The sequence below is a fragment of the Cyprinus carpio genome, chromosome B16, assembly GCF_018340385.1.
Source record: "Cyprinus carpio isolate SPL01 chromosome B16, ASM1834038v1, whole genome shotgun sequence".
Taxonomy (NCBI): Eukaryota; Metazoa; Chordata; class Actinopteri; order Cypriniformes; family Cyprinidae; genus Cyprinus; species Cyprinus carpio.
In genome coordinates this window covers 11,555,811-11,574,167 of record NC_056612.1, presented here as the reverse complement: position 1 = coordinate 11,574,167, position 18,357 = coordinate 11,555,811, and the positions used below count along the sequence as shown (strand labels likewise).

General features: G+C 35.2%; 2 protein-coding genes across 2 annotated transcripts in view; one reads left to right on the top strand and one right to left on the bottom strand.

The window, feature by feature from the left end:
* The first annotated feature begins 234 nt into the window (after window positions 1-234).
* LOC109048323 (pleckstrin homology domain-containing family G member 5-like) lies at window positions 235-16,024 on the top strand. The gene is made up of 16 exons (XM_042740742.1): window positions 235-1,125; window positions 2,970-3,162; window positions 4,265-4,396; window positions 4,504-4,656; window positions 5,186-5,281; window positions 5,501-5,551; window positions 5,938-6,087; window positions 6,176-6,286; window positions 7,954-8,103; window positions 8,890-9,024; window positions 9,154-9,273; window positions 9,364-9,493; window positions 10,935-11,050; window positions 12,156-13,582; window position 14,491; window positions 15,540-16,024. Exons 1-16 carry the CDS (start codon window positions 1,097-1,099, stop codon window positions 15,723-15,725), a joined length of 3,180 nt encoding a protein of 1,059 aa, XP_042596676.1. The 5' UTR covers window positions 235-1,096; the 3' UTR covers window positions 15,726-16,024.
* The window catches only part of LOC109048324 (hemicentin-1-like), a 4,508-nt gene continuing 2,148 nt past the window's right edge, over window positions 15,998-18,357 (bottom strand). The window contains exons 6-13 of the mRNA XM_042740270.1: window positions 18,231-18,354; window positions 18,104-18,140; window positions 17,926-18,040; window positions 17,615-17,836; window positions 17,214-17,522; window positions 16,765-17,022; window positions 16,492-16,610; window positions 15,998-16,363 (exon numbers count right to left, since the gene is read on the bottom strand). Of these exons, the coding sequence (XP_042596204.1) occupies window positions 16,229-16,363; window positions 16,492-16,610; window positions 16,765-17,022; window positions 17,214-17,522; window positions 17,615-17,836; window positions 17,926-18,040; window positions 18,104-18,140; window positions 18,231-18,354 (1,319 nt within the window). The 3' untranslated portion in view covers window positions 15,998-16,228. The remainder of the gene's footprint in view (window positions 16,364-16,491; window positions 16,611-16,764; window positions 17,023-17,213; window positions 17,523-17,614; window positions 17,837-17,925; window positions 18,041-18,103; window positions 18,141-18,230; window positions 18,355-18,357) is intronic.

The following is an 18,357-nucleotide window of genomic DNA, read 5'->3' as shown; positions in this document are numbered from 1 at the left end:
AAATGCAAACAAGTAGAAGGACTGAGATAGTATTTTTTGTAAAATAAACTTCAATCATTTTTATCAGTCACATTTTTTACAGTGGGTGAATAGAAATATAAGAAAAAGTTCCCCAAATACTTTTTTTTATGTTATCTTTTTTTACATTTAATTGCCAAAAAAAATAAATAAATAAATAAACAGATTATATATTTTTAATTCATGTGTAGATTGCTTCTTATTCTAATTCATTATCATTTTAGATGAAACCTGGAAGTACATGCTTTGTAAAAGGCCTCAACAGCACTAAATCTACAAGTGTTTTGTCAGCAGACCCTTAACTACCAGAGAAGCACCAATCCAGCCGTGTCTCCTTTTGATTAAGGCGCTAGTGTAATTATGTCCTGATGCGCATATGTTATGATCTTGCGCAATGTTGCTTTTCTGCATTCCTATCCCACTGAATTTATTCCTGTCTGATATTTTTTCAGGCCCTCTCTCACTTCCTTTTTTTTAATCAGCTGAACTGCACGCGTTCACAGCTTGACTGGTACCACACAATCTGTACTATAGACATGAATCATTTCAAGAGATGATAAAATGTTCAAAATCGGATTTACACTAAAGGAAGATCCTTTAAATCTAGAACCAAATCTAGGTATACCTAGATATTACCCTGGCATCATGTTGATGGATTTTTCTTGGGTAAGCACCTGTCAAATCCTCCCAGCATTTTAATTTCCTGATTGGAGGCGAAATAACATCTTTCTTCCTTATTTTGCATGTTTTCGTGTGTGGGTGTGTGCATGTTTGTCTTTATGGAACTAAACCACAAACCTATCATCCCCGTCTAAACAATTCTAACTTATATGTTGTTATGTACCTGTGATCAAAGGCTGGTTGGTTGTCAATCAGATCAGAAAGCACTAATGGCCCAGTCAGGTTTATCTTCTCAGGGTGCAGCCATGCCTGAAATCTAAGTCTGAAGAATCTGGTCTCACTTGCTCAACCTGTTACTGTAGGAAAGGTTAAAGAACGATATAGAAAGACACTGAGGACTCCGAAATACAGACTCAGGAAGACAAGAGGGACAGAAAGAGACCTTAAAGATGTCTGTATGAGGGAAATGGACACAGTTAAATCCAGGTATTTGTTGGGGAAGACTTGCTTGAGAATGTGTGTGTGCGTGTGTGTGTGTGTGTGTGTGTGTGTGTGTGTGTGTGTGTGTGTGTGTGTGTGGTAAAGGAGATTGTCTAAAACTAGAATCACATGTAAATAATTAAAGAACTGAGATTGTACTGTGAATCTAGTTTCGCTTCAGACTTTGTGGGACTTGTATGACTTTGTGTTTATGGTATATTCAATGTTATGCCTGTACTAAATGTGCATTTGCAAACAGTTTATGTGCATGTATATGGCTGTGTGTGAGTGTTTGTTCGTTTGGGGTATTTTACCCTGAATTGATGGCTAATGTTGACAAGGTGAGTCTGAGCGGAATTGGTGTATTGCCAAAAAGTGATGTGAATCACACACCAGTGTATTTTATGCCCGTGAGATTCATGCATGACTGGGGAAAAGTGACTCATCTGAATTACAGTGAATTGTATGAATCAGAGTTGGCATGTAAGAAGATGTGTTTACAAACTTCAACTCTGTGCATGCCATGTCTCTTGTATATGGAGTCCTTGCATGTAGTGTGTGTGTGTGTGTGTGTGTGTGTTTAGCACTCTATTTACTTACATTTATGGGACAAATCATTCCTCCGAAGTGAGCTAAACATCATCCTATAATTTAATATGAAAACAAACAAAAACAAAAAACTAGCATTCCCAGAATTCCATGTGTGATGCTCCAAATTTTTTATTTTTTTTTACAATTATAGTGATTATGTTAATTTAGCAGAAAATGGCTGGTGGGTTTATTGGTTTATATATATGTATATATATATATTTATATATATATATATATATATTCTTTTTTTTACTATTTGTCTTCTAACAGTTTTAAACTGCATATATATTAAATATGCAATAAACACAAATATAAATTCTATAATTGAAATGATATTTGTGTAATATACTAATTTAACAGTAAAATAAAAATAATAGTATAGAATATTAATATAATATTTCTACAATTTATAATACTACTTCCATTAATAAATATGAAGTTTTTAATAATGAATGCATTTTAATTATTAATATTTATCAAATAAGATCGTATTTTATTAATAGCATTATACAGTATGTTTTCTTCTTTAACTTCATATAAAACAATAGAAGTCCATAATATGTCCTTATTTAAATAATCAAATGCATGGGAGGGTCAATATTTGTCCATATTTTGGGGTCCAGAAGATGACCTAAGGATTGCAACACTTCAGTTCACCTACAGGGGAGCAGCTGACAGTTCCCACAGGAAAAATGTCTTAATAACATAGTAAATAATGTATTAATACAATGTAAAATATAAAATTAAAAATAAATATAATAAATAATATTAAAAAAGGTTTGCGCGAGCGTTCAGACTGAGGGGGTAGAAGACATCATTAGCTCAATATAAAAACAAGATATACGTCAATGGAAAATTATAGAAAACCCACCATGATAGAAAAACAAGTGTGTGTGTGGCATGCAAGGTCAGGTCATGAGATGTGACGTTTTGAGATTTAAAGGTCACATCAGTGGGCTTCAAATGTCTGGTATCAGTTCCTTCTAGTTGTGGTTTACAGTTTTTTGTGGGTTTTAAATGGTTATGTATTATACACTATGGTTATGTATTATACACTGCACAGTGATAAATTAAGCATAGCAGCTTTTTTTGGTGTTGGTGGTGTTTTTTTGTTGTTGTTGTTGTTGTTAATTTTTTTTTTTTTTTGTAATTACCCAATGCTGCTACTATTTTTTCTTCTACTTTCCCTGTTTACTGTTGCACTGTTGTTTATGTTATTCATGTGTTCCTTTTATTGTAATCCTATCTGTGTCTGTTAGTAATCCATCAAAAGGACCGGAACTGAGCAATGTCATGGCCCCAGAGGAAACTGCCGCCGGTGACAAGAGTGACAGACAGCGGGAGGAGGAGAAAGAGGCAGACACCGACACTCCTGATGGAGTCGTTGCAGTACTATCAGTCGGTCAGAGGAGGGCACGAGAGAAACACAGATACAACACTGTAGGCTACCAGGTACTGAATTCATCAGATTATATTATTCAGCACTGGAATTTCTTTGCATTATGCAGCTGCTTTCATATAATCTGACTTTTAATGCATTATAGATCAATAACGTGACAATCCAAAATGGTCAAAAATGTCAGGGGGTACTGTACGGTTCTGATATCATAATTAAGAAAAAGATGAAATTCTTCAGAGGAAAATTTTAAGTAGTTAAGCATATTGTTTAATTAGCAAACATCTCTGTCATGTGGGGCAACCAGCAAAGTCAAGTGGTGCGACCAAAGTACTGAAGAAAGTCAAAAAAAGGAAATGATATCAGGACTCCTAAAAACGATGTGCGTCAAGGTCAAGGTGTGTTATGACATGATAAGTTTAGTTCAAGGTATCCAAAATATTGTGTGATACAACCTTCCAATATGGAGTGCCAAATAACTCAAAATTAAATAATTAAAAATATTTTAAATATTTAAATAAATGGTTTTATTTTAGATATCATTATTATTAAATAGTTAGGCTAAAAAAGCAACAACAACAACAACAACAAATCTTTACATTAATTTTTAATTCACTACGCAAATTCATGAATGACTGTAATTTGGCTCTCCATATCCCAGAAACTTTATATTTATGATTTTTTTCTTTGCTGAAATTGAATTGCATGTAAGTTGTTCAAAGTTATATGCATCTATGATCCCTGGGAATCAAAGCCAGGACACTGAAATGCTCTACTTCCAATTTTTAGTTACAAGAACCCCTCACACACAGATTCAGCCTAAGGTCCTTTGAATTAAACACCAATTTCTTCTGCTTGCGTTCTGCAACTCACATGTTCAGATGTCCAGACAGGTGCATTTGCTGATTTGATTGATGCCCAAATGATTTAACCAAGTAGAACATCGAGCAATGTCCTCTGTTGGTTCTGGAATAACATTTGTATCAGTCATGCTATGAGGAATGCTTTTCCAGGACCAACAAAGGATGTTTTTGCAGGACCATGTTCTAGTTGGGTACTGTAAATCCTGTTATGCTTTAAAAGCAGTCACATATTTAATCAGGCTTTAGCTGATTGCGGTCAATTCAGCTTGTCACATTTATCAATTTTGGTTTTCAGAAAAAGAAGCAGAGGACAGCTGTGGACTTTTCTACAGTGAGCAAGGGAACATCTGCCGGGGTGAAGAGCAGAGGTGCATTAAAGCAGGCACTTTTTAGCCAGGGAGTGTCTGACAAAAATGGCACATTTGAGGTAGGCCCAATTCATTTTTTTTTTTTTTTTTTTTTTTTTTGCCTGAATTTTTTTTTTTTTTTTTTTTTTTTGTGTTTACATTTTTATTTTTGATTTATATCTGTAAGTTTAGGTTTTGTGGTGTACAGGGGCAGGTGGACGCGTTGAAACAGGTTTTGAACTTATTCGATATACCTGAGGACCTGAGATGGACATGGGGGGAGGGAGGTACTGAAAAAGCACTGGAAAAGAGCTGGACAGACATAGTGGACTCCCATGAGGTAACGGGGTTAAGGCTAAATGGTACACAGATTTGTCAATTGTGCATGCACACATCAATATAGCATAATTTATGTCACATCGTACAACAATAATTACAGTTTTTGCATTATTGTAAGGGGTAGGTTCAGGGTTGGGGTAGGTGAAGGTGTAGACGTTAATAAAACACAATTTGTATTATTATTTGTAGCCTACCTTTCATACGATCTGCTTAAGCCCAGCTGACTGTTAGGGTTTTATATGTTTGCTACGTATTTAAAAAAACGTATGACATTTATAAAAACACTGTATAACATTTATAAATAATAAATAACATCATATAAATTAATATGAAATCGTATAGTTTACATAGCATGTGATTAGTGACGTCTGCCAAAAGAGTAACACAGAATCATGCGCAATACCAGGAATATGCACTAACTGATTTAAAAATTAAAATCAATCTGAACAAAGAAGACAGAAGAAGTGTGTTGTTGCATGTACAGTATGTTGGTGACATTGGTGACATTCCCTATTTGTCTCTATTTCTAGTCTATGTCAAAAACCAAACGACACCAGCAGGAGGCGCTGTGGGAGCTTATTAATACTGAACTAACCTACATCAACAAACTCACTATTGCCAAAGAAGTATGTCATAACATTACAGTTTTTTAATTAATAAGGATTTATTACAGTTTATTTGATTAAATATAGACAAACAATTCACCAAGACAACAAAAATTAGAATAATAATATGTTTATGCTGAACAGATATTTTTTCCTTTGTAATTTCATTCATGCATTTTAAGTGTATTATTTACACTCTTGCTAAAGCTTTGGCTAATGCACATCCTCTTTTCTGCACAGCTTGTGATGGCAGCACTGTCACACTGTCACAGACATGGATTCCTTCAGGAAGTATGTGCATCTCGTCTCATCTTTCACGTTTACATGGAACCTTTTTCTTAAGAATTAACCTTCTAGAGTTACATACTCAGCATATTTAAATGACAGGCAGACGGCCTGCACAGCTGTATGTGACGGCAGAAGTGCGGTCAAATAATGTGCCGTTCACTGACATCTGTCTGAGATCACTCATTCTATTCATTCTATAATCTAGAGCACCGGTGATGTCAGAAATGGAAACTTTTTGTACGGATAAGATGGACAATAATTTTGCTGTGGTCTACAGTAGAGCATGTGGATGACATCATCTGTATCAATTCATCTTTTTCCATTCTTTCTTTCTTTCTTTCTTTCTTTCTTTCTTTCTTTCTTTCTTTCTTTCTTTCTTTCTTTTTCAGGTCAGCCCCACAATGCTGTTTTCCAATCTTCCTTCTATCCTTGATGCACATCAGCTCTTTTGGCTTGAAGTGATGTATCCAATGTTACAAGAGGTCCGTCTCACCGGAAAACCATTTGACCCTCTCAGACTTGAGGCAGGATGTTTGCAGGTATGATACAACAACAACACATGAAATTCTCAGCAATAAACCTTTTTTTTTTTTTCAATATTTTTACCTCTTTTTTTATCTGTTTTAGTTTCCTGACCGTTTTCCTGCATACTTTGAATACTGTTTGGAAGAGGAGAGAAATGTGGAGCTTACACGCAGACAGCTTGACACAAGCCCACAGTTTCACACTTATCTTACGGTACTAAACATCACATTTATATGTTAAAAGCAAGGAATTATTCTATTGGGGGAAAAAATCCAATTAAGAAATAGTATCAGGAGAGCTGATGTTCTAAATATTAGCATGATTCGGCTGTAGACGTGAGGCTTCAGGTAGTTACAGTCATACTGAATATTAACTAACTTACATTTTAGAAGCAAAAGTTGAGTGAATTATTCAGTGACTCCCTCATTAAAACAGTCACTTTCTTCATTTCTGAATAAGTCAGCATTTTTAACAAATCAGTTGAATGGATGATTCAGATGACTAATTAATGTATAACATCTCATCACCTACAGGGTCATAGAAAAATGCTTAAAACGTTCAACGCATAATGCTAAAAAAAGTCAAAATTCCGACTTCTGCTTCATTCCAAAAATCAACACATTTGGAACACCACTAAACCGATGAAATTCTAGTTGTTTTTCAATTTAATATTTACAATGTTGTCTTTTTCCATTCTTGTTTCTCCCTTAGGTTTAATTCTTAACAACAAAAATGACCAGCCTTTTAAAAATTATTAGTAAATTTACAATTATGGTATATTATCACCAAATCTTGGATTCAGTTGTTTTGTCGACTTGTTTTCTTTCATTTAGAACAGGGTTTTTATTTCTTTTTGGAACTGATTGGTCGTAGGCCTCATTGACTGAGCTAATGCAGTTTTTGAGCAGAAAAAAAGCAATATTTGTGGACAATTTTGGCTATGTTCGCTGTGCATAACTGCAGATCAATGGGGCCTACAACCAGTCAATTTCAAATTCAGAAAGAAATAACCTGTGAAATTTCAGAATTAAATAACAGAAATTTCAACCTGTGCTGAATTGAAGAAAAGAAACTGATAAAAAGACGGAATCCTATATTTGGTAATTATGTAATGTAGTGAGACATTTATAAGCAATTATTTGTAGGCTGGTCATTCTTGACCAGGAATGCCATAAGTGTAACAAAGTGGAGGAAAAAATCCCACCCCCCCCCAGAAGTACAAAAATTATTCATTTTTTTGGAAGTTGTTATAGCCTGTGTGAGCAAAGTCAGTAGGTTTTAGCCCAATGCTACAACATTAACTAGCACTTTTGGAAAATCCTCTCCATATCTTAATGTGCAGAACATGTTTGAAAAGTTTGAAAATGTTCTAAACTTTAAAAGGAAACAGCTTTTTAGTTTATGTTATTAATGCTGGCAAAAATAGTCAAATATAGACGTAAAAATGGGAAGCGAGGTGTGAATTTGTTTAACACATTTCAGATGAACAGTTTACCACACCAAGTTCCCCTGCCAGTGTTTTTTGCACCAGTAGACAGTGTGCAAAGTAAACAGGGAAGAAATGACTGTGAGATCGCCTGCCTTTATGGTGGTTTAGTGTAGTGGTATGTTATGGGGGTGTGCTGTTTCCTGAAGGGCACATAGTAGAAATTACTGCACATTAAGCACTGAAATTGCTTATCCTTAATTGTCTAGCTGTACAGTAAAATAAAAATCAAAAAATAAAATGTCTGCGTTGAAGTCAACGTGCTAATGTGTGATCATTTAATCATTTAATGTAATCATTTAAGGAAAAAAAGTTTCATTAATAAATTAGTTCAAATGCACATTTCAAACCACAGATGATTTTCCTGATTACCTTGATGTAATCTGTTCTGCAGTGGGTAGAGAATCATCCACAGTGTGGGCGAATGCGACTGGGCGATATGCAGGCCAAACCACACCAGAGAATCACCAAGTACCCTCTTTTGCTGAAAGCTGTTCAGAAGAACACAGAAGACCACCCCACCAAAAACGCACTTGAAAGAATGGTGAGACAATTGTGATGAATTACATCATACACTGCACTTTTAATTTGTACTATTCAAAACAAATACTAAGTGCATTATGAAAACGACATAATTTACTAAAAAAGTAATCATTGGCCTTTGTGTTGTCACTTTACTACAGCAAAATTTCTTTATTAGATGATTTTTATTATTATTATTATTATTATTAATAAAATATTTAATAAGTAAATATAAAAAATAAAAAAAATCCAGATGGACTAGATGATGGTGAGATCAAAAAATGGTTTAAATCCATTTGTTGTTGGACAAAATACTAACATCCTTTATGGATTTAAGAATTTGAAATTTGAAGAATTTGATTATAATGAAATGAATAAAAAAGATTTATACTTTGCAAACACTTGTTATTGCAGTTGATGCAGCTTTACTGTCGTTAAAGCAAAAACATGGACAAATAAAATACATTCTTAAATCCAATTATATTGTTATTATGAAAAGAATAAGAAGTATGAAACAGAAGAAAATAGAGGCACTTTTACTTTATTACAGTAGTATTATGTGTGAAATATCACACCATGAAATGATCATTTCAGACTAAAGAATATGAGTCAAACTCTTGAGCTGCATTGCCTTTGTCATCATCTTTGTAATCTCTGCCTCTCTATACACCTCTCTCTCTCTCTCTCTCTCTCTCTCTCTCTCTCTCTCTCTTGAATTTGAGCTGCTTGCACAGTCTTTATTCTATTATTGAAGTTAAAGATAAAGTTCTGCGCCATTTCTCACTCACCATCTTTTTTTTTCCTGCAGTTGTACAGGGTCAATAATTTTCTAGAATCTATCAATGGCTATTTGCAACTGAAAGAAGATACTCTAGCCCTCTCTGTTGCTGCTCAAAGAATAGAGGGATGCAAACTAGAAGGTCTGAGTGAAGAAATAGACAAGGTAAACAACAACAAAATATCTTGAATAACCATAAACTGTACACACTTTGCATTTATATATATATATATATATATATATATATATATGTGTGTGTGTGTGTGTGTGTGTGTGTGTGTGTTGCTTATGCAGTATGTTCGTGATTTCTGCTGCTTTGATTTGATGAGGCCAGTGAGGGGGGTGGGGCCTAATGTCATACGGAAGCAATTAATGGAAGAAACTTTGAAGGTCAGAATAAGAAAGGACACCAAGGTAAGTGAAAAGACAAACAAAGCCAGTGTGATGTATTAATCATTTTTGTTTTGAACTTATAATTTCAGCTTTCATTTCTGTTTTTTTTAGGAGCTTGTGGTCCTGCTCTTCACTGATGTGTTGTTGATGACCAAAACGCAGAAGAAATCAGACAAGCTGAAGGTAGTGCGCCCCCCTCTGGCTCTGGAGAGAATACACTGCATTGAGCTCAAAGATGGATGTGAGTGTGAACACCAACTCCTCATTTAACAATCTCACCTGTCTAACAGAACGTTTTAAACTGGGCTCACATCAGTATGAAAGGACAGTTAATATGTTTCCGCCATATTTTCTCAATAGTAATATGAAAAAAAAAAAACATTAAGCATATTCTGAAATCTCTTTATATACGTATTATATACTTTAAACTGTACCAAAAAGATTTGATACATCATACGTATTTTTCATCTGCACCACACTGTGAGAAAAAAAAAATCTGCATAAAAATGAAGAACGTGCTGGTAATTTTCTGCCAGGACATTATCTGTTAAGTTCACACAAAAAAATTTTTAACCCCAAAACACAACACAAAGCAATGTGTATTTTAAAATACTTAAATCACTAAAATCAATTCTTTATATTAACACCGCATGCAACTTTTGTGATTACCTTATACAATGTGGTTCCAAAGTCTGAGAGCTGAAAATCTAGGATTTAAAATTTAATTTAAACCATAAGCATAGTTTACCATAAACAAGTTTTAGGATTTTCAATAATTTTAGAAACTATATATTTAGGCGTTTCCCACTTTTTAGGTCACTAAACAAGTGAGCAAATCTGTGACATTGATCATTCAATCTCCTACAAAAGGCCATGTTTTGCTTTTCATTAAAGAACGAGATGTCTGAATGGTGTTAAATTATGCTGATTTTACCTCAAGTTTATGCAGCTTGAGTGCTGTTGTCACTATTAACTGAATAATAAGAAAGTATTCATTTTAATTCATTTTAATATTTTAATCCAACTTTTCACTTAAATTGTTGTGCTAATACAACAACAACAAAAAAAGTCAACGAGCCTTATATGCATGTAGAAATTTGTAAATCTGTTTGTTTTATATACTATAATATAACAAAGGGAGTCTCAGAGAGCAAGGGTAGGATTCAGTTACAGTGTTTTTAATAAAGTGATAATCACGAAGACACAAGAAACCATGGCATAATACAGAACTACAACATTAAAGTGTAATATTCTGCAGCAAAAGCATGAAGACACAGAATGCAAATTTTAAACTGCACATTGATTTTCCACATGGTAAAGGCTTTCAAATAGCTCTATGTAATATAGCATACTATTCTTAGCATGTCAGGGCACAGCATGGCATATTACTTGATAAGCTGGTTTATGATTGGCTTTTTGAGAATGGCTCCACCTAAGGTGTGTCAAATACCTGCTCATGCGAGTCCTGGTACATTGTCACAAAATATTTATTATGATTATGTAACTGTGAATTCAAACATGCACGTTACCTGAACATGGAATTTGTAGTCTGGTGCACATTATTACCTCAAGAGAACTTAAAACAGAAACTTTTTTTTTTTTTTCATATAAATATTTATTATATAACACTAGATTAATTCTCACACTATGTCTGTTTCTCCCCTCTTTGCTCTGTCTGGTAGATTCGTTTGTGCTGGTGGAGGTGGGTGATCTAGGTTGTGCTGTCGGTGTGAACTTCCTGTCCACACCCAGTCCAGACAGCTGCGCGTCATGGGTGTCTGCTCTGCGTGAAACTCAGGTACTCGCATTCCTCTTGCAGCAAACACATTCGATACCAGTGTGACAGGATATACAAGCCCAACCCTGAAGAAATGTAATTCGTTTTTTCCCCAAAATGAATTCTGTGTACCTTCTACTTTTGCCACTTTCCACGAATAGGGTACAAAATAGGACTTGAAAAGTTTTAAAACATGAAGTCATTTTTTATGACTAGGAAAATGTTGACTGTTAGCTGCTCAAACTAATTTATATACAATTTATTTATTTAGTTGAGTTTTATTCTTCGTTTATTTTAAATTAGGTTTTTCATTTTTTCAACCCTGTTGCCACAGATCCTATAAATTATATTAATAATCATTGAATGAAAATCTAAATAAAATAGACAAAATATATGAAGTAATAATAATAATAATAATAATAATAATAATAATAATAAAAATAAAAATAAACTACACCAGAATAGGTAACAGGGTTGAACGTAACAGGGTTGTAAATTTGGCCTAAATTACACTGTCAGTCAGTTAGGCTAGTTAGACTTAGAATACATTGTTCTATAGTTGTTATTAAACTTCTATTTAATAAACTAAAGAAAAATATTTATTGATAGTTTATTCTTATTAAGTAACAGAGTAGAAAGAAACAGGGTTGCATATTTTCCCTATGATTAAGCTGCCACTCAATAGGGACCTATAAGGTGGTGCCTCACAAATCCAATCAACATTACAATAAGTCGAATTTGAGAATACTGAATGATAATATTTACTTTTCTTCACTCCATGCTTTAAAAAGGAACTAACGACATTAAAATTCTTTGTACTTGGGGAAAATCATGCAGTAATATAGGCCCATGTATAATGTGGCAAACAGGTAATGCCTATATTACACTGTATTGACATTTTATTTATGTTTCTGGTAATTAAAATTAGTTAATAATTTCTGTGGAGAAAAACATGAGATTCATGCATTTAATGCTTAACCAAAAAGTAAATGGAGTGTGTCATTGTATCATTGAAAGTGACTTTTATATACCATAATAGACTTTATGTGCAGTATAGTTTGTGAGCAGAACACTGTATACTGCAGAAAGTTTGCAACTATAAACTGGTTCTTGTTGATGATCACAGGCGGCCTTAGAGACCTTAAGGAAACATGAGACCAACAAAACAACAAGTACGACAGAGTTTGGTGGTTCAGAGAGACTTCCCATTCAAGACAAACTGTCTGACAAAGTGATAGAGGATCCTGATGGCCAATCAGTATCTGACAGATCTGATAGTGATTTTGACCCAGCTGAGTTGGTGAGCCTATATCCTTTCCATAGGCGCAAGTCTGAGGCAGAAATGTTGATGGAAGAAGAACAAAGTAAAGCTCAGCAGCTGCCAGAGGATAGGAACTCTCCACTGATTGGCCAATCAAACGATCAGAGCCAATCAGCTCATCAAGAAATTGTGGCAAAGACTAATTCAGCTGGATTAAAAACTGAAGAAGGAAGAAAGCAATTGGAAGAAAAAGAGGGCCCATCTAGAAAAATATCAGAAAGGCGAGTTACATGGAAACGTGGACGACGGTCATCTGTAAATTCTAATGACGTTACACAACAGGACTTACTTGTGAGAAACCAGTCGAATGGATCATACTTGTTGATGCCTGGTGGAGATGTGGAGAAAAATAGCACTTCTATTCAATCCCTGCCCAGCACTTCTGCATCAAACAAATCTCTATTAACTGCATCGTCATATGGGGCAACTGCAGAAACAGGGGAACCAATGCATCAGGATCCAGATGATGATTCTGAAGAAATCAGGAGGAACTATTTGTACAGTCAGTCAGAAGATGACAACGGGTTCCTCACAGAATCAGGGAGGTTCTCCAGGAAACTGAAGTCTCCTCGCTTTCGGAGGAAGCGTCCAAATAATTTGCAACCATCTGTTCCCTCAGATATTTCCAGGACAGATGTGAACGGATTGGAACTTACTCCCAATGCAAACTCCAATGGAAACCAGAGAAGAGCATCCAACCCTTGCATTAAACCCCAGGATTCCCACCGAGTGCTAAAGCTGGGATTTCTAAAAAACAACCATGGAACGTTATGGAATGTTCCTGAAAAAAGATTGTCACCAGACCCTCAGACGCACTCTGAACCTGAGCAGACGCGTGATGGGAAATTTCAAATGAAACCAATCAAACTGAAGACACAGAGGAGAGCCTCCATCCCGGAGATCAGCTCCTCTCAGAGTTCCCTTCCACCTTCTTACAGACGCAGCCCCTCGCCCCCACCAGGCCTGGACCCCCAGATTCACCCTTCTCCACTCCAGGACCTGCTGCAGAGGGCAAAGGAACGGGAAAGAGAACGTGGACTGGGAAAAAGAGAGGGAAAGAAAAAAACGTTATGTCTACAAAATTCTCCTACTGTTTCTGCCACTCCATCACCGTCGGTCAGTGAAGGAGAGAGACGGGCAGAAAGAGAGGAGTCGGCAGTAGACTGTATGATATCTGCTCATGGATGGAGAGAGGGAAACGTGGATGAAAGTGAGGATGAGATGAAAGAGAGGTGAGTCTACATGTTGTCTAAATGTGGAAGCACAATCTAAAAACAGTTCTTAACAGGGTTGTATCATGAAAAATAAAAAAATTCTTGAGCTACTGAGATGAAAGAGTTTGTTGTACTTTAAAAACATCAGATGGCGTCATGCAACCATTTTTGGGGAACTGGTTCTGGCTACTTATTCAAAAAATGCAAAAAATTCAAAAAATTCTAATTCATATTGTATGATGTTGTTGTTTTAACTGGACTAACAGTCATCACCTTGTTTTTAGCATAGATATAGCTTTTGCATTTTAATAGTCAGTAATTTTGTGTTGAATGGAAAACGTGTAATGTGGGAGCAATGATAAGTGAGGAATGATAGATCATGATTTTCCCAGGATTTTCAGTTTATTTTCAGATACATGGCCCACTAAGGTAGAAGTTAGGTTATATATATATATATATATATATATATAATTAAATGAATTTGTTGATTATAATAGAATTTTTGTCATTTAACTTTGTACAAACCTGATTCCAAAAAAGTTGGGACACTGTACAAATTGTGAATAAAAACAGAATGAATTGGTGTGGTGGTTTTGGTTTTCAATATTTTATTCAGAATACAACATAGATGACATATCAAATGTTTAAACTGAGAAAATGTATCATTTTAAGGGAAAAATAAGTTGATTTTAAATTTCAAGGCATCGGCACATCTCAAAAAAAGTTGGCCTCTTATTGCTACCTGTCCCAACTTTTTTGGAATGTGTAGCTCTCATGAAATCCAAAATGAGCCAATATTTGGCATGACATTTCAAAATGTCTCACTTTCGTCATTTGATATGTTATCTATATTCTATTGTGAATAAAATATAAGTTTATGAGATTTGTAAATTATTCCATTCCTTTTTTACTCACAATTTGTACAGTGTCCCAGCTTTTTTGGAATCGGGTTTGTATAATATACTAAATTATTTATAATTTACATAGAAAGGAAGCACAGCAGCAAAAAAGGGTCAGAGAGAGGATGAAAAATTATGAAATAAACTTAAGTATAGCCTATAAGTATATATATATATATTATATATATATATATATATATATATATATATATATATAGATATATATATATATATATATATATATATATATATATATATATATATTTATGTTATTAGCATTGAATCTCAATTATGAAATAATATGCAAAATATGTGATAAATATATGCATAAATATGTGATATGACCCCTATAAATCCTACTGCATCTATCTGCAACTTTGAATGTGTATTTGTGTGTGTGTGATTTTTTTTTTTTTTTTTTTTTTTGCTTCAGATATAAATATTCTTTCCTTTTAAATTAACCCCAAAAATAACCTTAACTGTCCAGTGGAAAAACAATCATTTTCATTTTAAGTATATTTGTTCCATTTGTGAGATATGACTGTAGAGAGTCCTTACGGTGTTGCGGAACTTGAAAGTTTCATGTGCGTTATTTCATCTCTCTGCCCACACGCACAATTCATCTGTGTACTTTTACATAAAATTCCTTCTAAATTATTACATTCAAACCTTCCCTGGAAATTGTATTCAAACTCGACAGCATCATTGTCCTTAAATTATATATTAGCACTTGTTACCTCTTTTGGATGATAGACAAGTTAGTTCTTCATTAGGACCATTAGGAGTCAGGCTTTCCCCTGAAAAATAATTGCATGCAACGATATTGCACTTCTTTAATAACTCATCAAAAGCTATGTAATGCTCAGTACAGATGAGTTAATGAACATTCAAAATGTACATATTAGAAACACATGAATTAAAGTTGCATGGCATTTCAGATTATTTGAATGCAGCTTAAGCTTTATATTCATGGTTTTCAATTAGGGGTCTGTGGACCCCTGAGGGCCTTTAAAGGTGAAAATCACCTTTCTTTTTTGAAGACATTTACCCATAAACCACTGTTCTCTCCCTTGAAGAATAATGTCCTAGAGGGCATCAGCGTGGACTGGCCTGGCTGGTGTTTTGATGATGAGGAGGTCTTTGACTTTGAGGACTTTGAAGATGAAGACTGGTTTGACAAGAAGCTGACCACAGATGGGCCCAGGAGGTCAGAGACGAAACCATCAGAGAGGCTAGATGAAACAGAATGTAGTGAGGTGTAGTCTATTAAATGTGTAAAAAGTGTTTGGAGAAATGTAATATATAAAGTTATTTTGTGTTGTTTAATGATTATGTAGCATGACTATTATAGTCAAATATATTTGAGTGATACATACAGCCTGCACAAGGTTTTTTATGAAAGATCGATGAATATTGTGTCTATTGTTATTATTATATTTACTTAAATGTATCTGTGTACAGAATGCTTTCTCTGTATAGTGATATTTAGAACCTGTTTATAATGTATTTATCATGCAAAAGAAACAAAAATAAATTAAAACATGATAAATGAAGTATGTTTTCCCTTTATTTACATAGATTTTACATTCATATTTGAAAACATATTTGCACCAAAATTAGTTTTTACAAAATTTATACATTTATATGTCAGTGATGTATTTACAGTTTAAATGGACTGCTACAATTGTCTGCGTTTAAAACACACTCACACACACACATCCACATAGGCATCTCCCATAACACACACACACACATACACACACGTTTACACACACACTGGTTTGGGATCTCTGGCACAATCTTCAGCCATTTTTGGCCTGCTCCTCTCTCTCTTCTCTCGTTCAGTGGCGGCCTGATGGACGATGGTTTCCATCGCAGGGTAAAGAAGGATCATCTTCTTCTGCAAGAAGAAATAAATTAGATGAATATGAGAGACAAGATACAAATATTTATTTTTAGAGAGCTGTCTTCTGCAGCATTGGAAGTAAGCATGAAGCAATGCATTATTAAATCAAGCCTGAAACATACCCGGCGATAGTTCCTGTACATCTGGAACAAAACCAGGAATATCACCAAGAAGAAAAACCCTAATCCCATCACCATAGCGGTTTTGTTACCAGAACTTGAATTTTCACTCTTTACAGCACCTGGAAAAAATAAACACAACAATCAATTCAAATGTACTGCTTCTAAGGCTAATTTATGTATTTTTGTAATGAATTCACAGCATGCTGCTTTTATTTATTGGTGTGCAAATGCTTATACAAAGATCATTTACTGTAATATAACTGCTCTACCTACCCATCACATGAAGTTCATAAGTCACGTTCCCCAGAACTCCTTGCTCCCCATAGTAGCGACAAACCCATTCACCAGCATCTTTCTCATTCACTTCTTTAATCCTGAAGCTCTTAGTCTTTTGAACAGAGGTCACTGTTTGAGTGTCGTTTGGGCCGTAATTCACACGGAGCCACTCATAGGAAGTGATGTGGCTGGAGTTGCTGAGATGGCAGCTCAGGGTCACGGGTCCATTACCGCTGGATGATGAGGATCTCAAAACTAAACAGAATTCAGAGAGAAATTCAGTATTTGAATTGATTTTTGATATATAAACCTTTTAGACTAAGTAAGTACTATTTAGCATTAAATTATATTTACAATTTTAAACATATAGTATTATTAAATTAAAACTATATATAATTTTATGTAGCCACTTCACAGTATTCTGAGTTATATATTATTCTTCTCACCTCGAGCTATAACTAGCTCCATCGTTCTTTGTACTTTTTTACTCTCTCCATTCAATCCCTTCATCATTCCTGAGCATGTATACATCCCTTCATCTCCATCCTCCACTCTCTGTATAGTAGCTGATGCTGAGGGTCCAGCAGACTCGTGGAAAGATGCAGGGAGAGGAAGAGGAGAGTATGATGTTGTGGAGGTTCTGTTCCACATCACAGTGTAAGGGATCAGACCATCAGTAAAGACGCAGGGTAAGGAGACGGAGGAACCGAGAGCAGCGTACACCACTGAAGAGTCATCCTGAGGGGTGACGATTCCTGGAAAACCAACGGATAAGGTGGATGAGCAACTCTTGCAGACGTTATTTGGAAGAAAAAGCAGTTTGTTTGTTTTTTAAACAGACACTTACCTTTGACCTGTAGGGATGTGGTTGCCTCTACCACTCCACCATTGTATGCAGCCTGACAGGTCCAGTCTCCTCCATCTTTCTGAGACACGCTGGTGAAGCTTTTTCTCCTTGTTAATTTGCCATTTCGTTTCCAGTTAATTCGTACAGACTGTGTCCCAGAACTGACATGGCATGTTGCATCCGTTCTTAACCCCTCAACCACTACGGCAGGAGAAAATGACGCTGCAAAGAAAGTGAAAATATTACCAATAAGACTTCCAGAAGACAGCCAATGACTTAACAAAGAATAAGTGACAGTTCTTGGTTAGTACCTCTTACAACTCTGAGATTGATGACCTTCTGCATCCGATTCTTTCCCTCAACTTCACAGATGTACTTTCCTCCATCTTCGATTGTCGTTTCAGCGATGTGAAGGCTGTAATCAGCCTTTCCAAATTGGGGACAGGACAGTTAACACGTGGTGGGTCTCTAACCGGACGAAACTCTAACCCGCTCTTCTCTCGCCGCCAAAACTGTCTTCAGGACACTAGGAAATTGAGAAAGAGAGTGAGATATTAAAATGCTGATTGTCAGGTTTTGGTTAGTTGTGTTTATGGATGGATGAAAATGTTCTTACTTTCCAACTATCCTGCTCCAGTAGACTGCAGTAGGATGTGAGTGCGCAGAAGTCTCATCCCTACATGGCAGCACTGCTACAGAACCATGAGCTACAAACACTTCATTTTCCTTACACTGAGCACCTG

What these genes read in the sequence shown, in the direction of transcription:
- LOC109048323 (XM_042740742.1), top strand. Translation starts at nt 1,097, where the DNA reads ATGAGGGAAATGGACACAGTTAAATCCAG. An exon ending in GAATAAGAAAGGACACCAAG is followed by an intron (nt 9,274 to 9,363) that starts GTAAGTGAAAAG and finishes TGTTTTTTTTAG; the next exon opens with GAGCTTGTGGTCCTGCTCTT. An exon ending in CTGCTCTGCGTGAAACTCAG is followed by an intron (nt 11,051 to 12,155) that starts GTACTCGCATTC and finishes TGATGATCACAG; the next exon opens with GCGGCCTTAGAGACCTTAAG.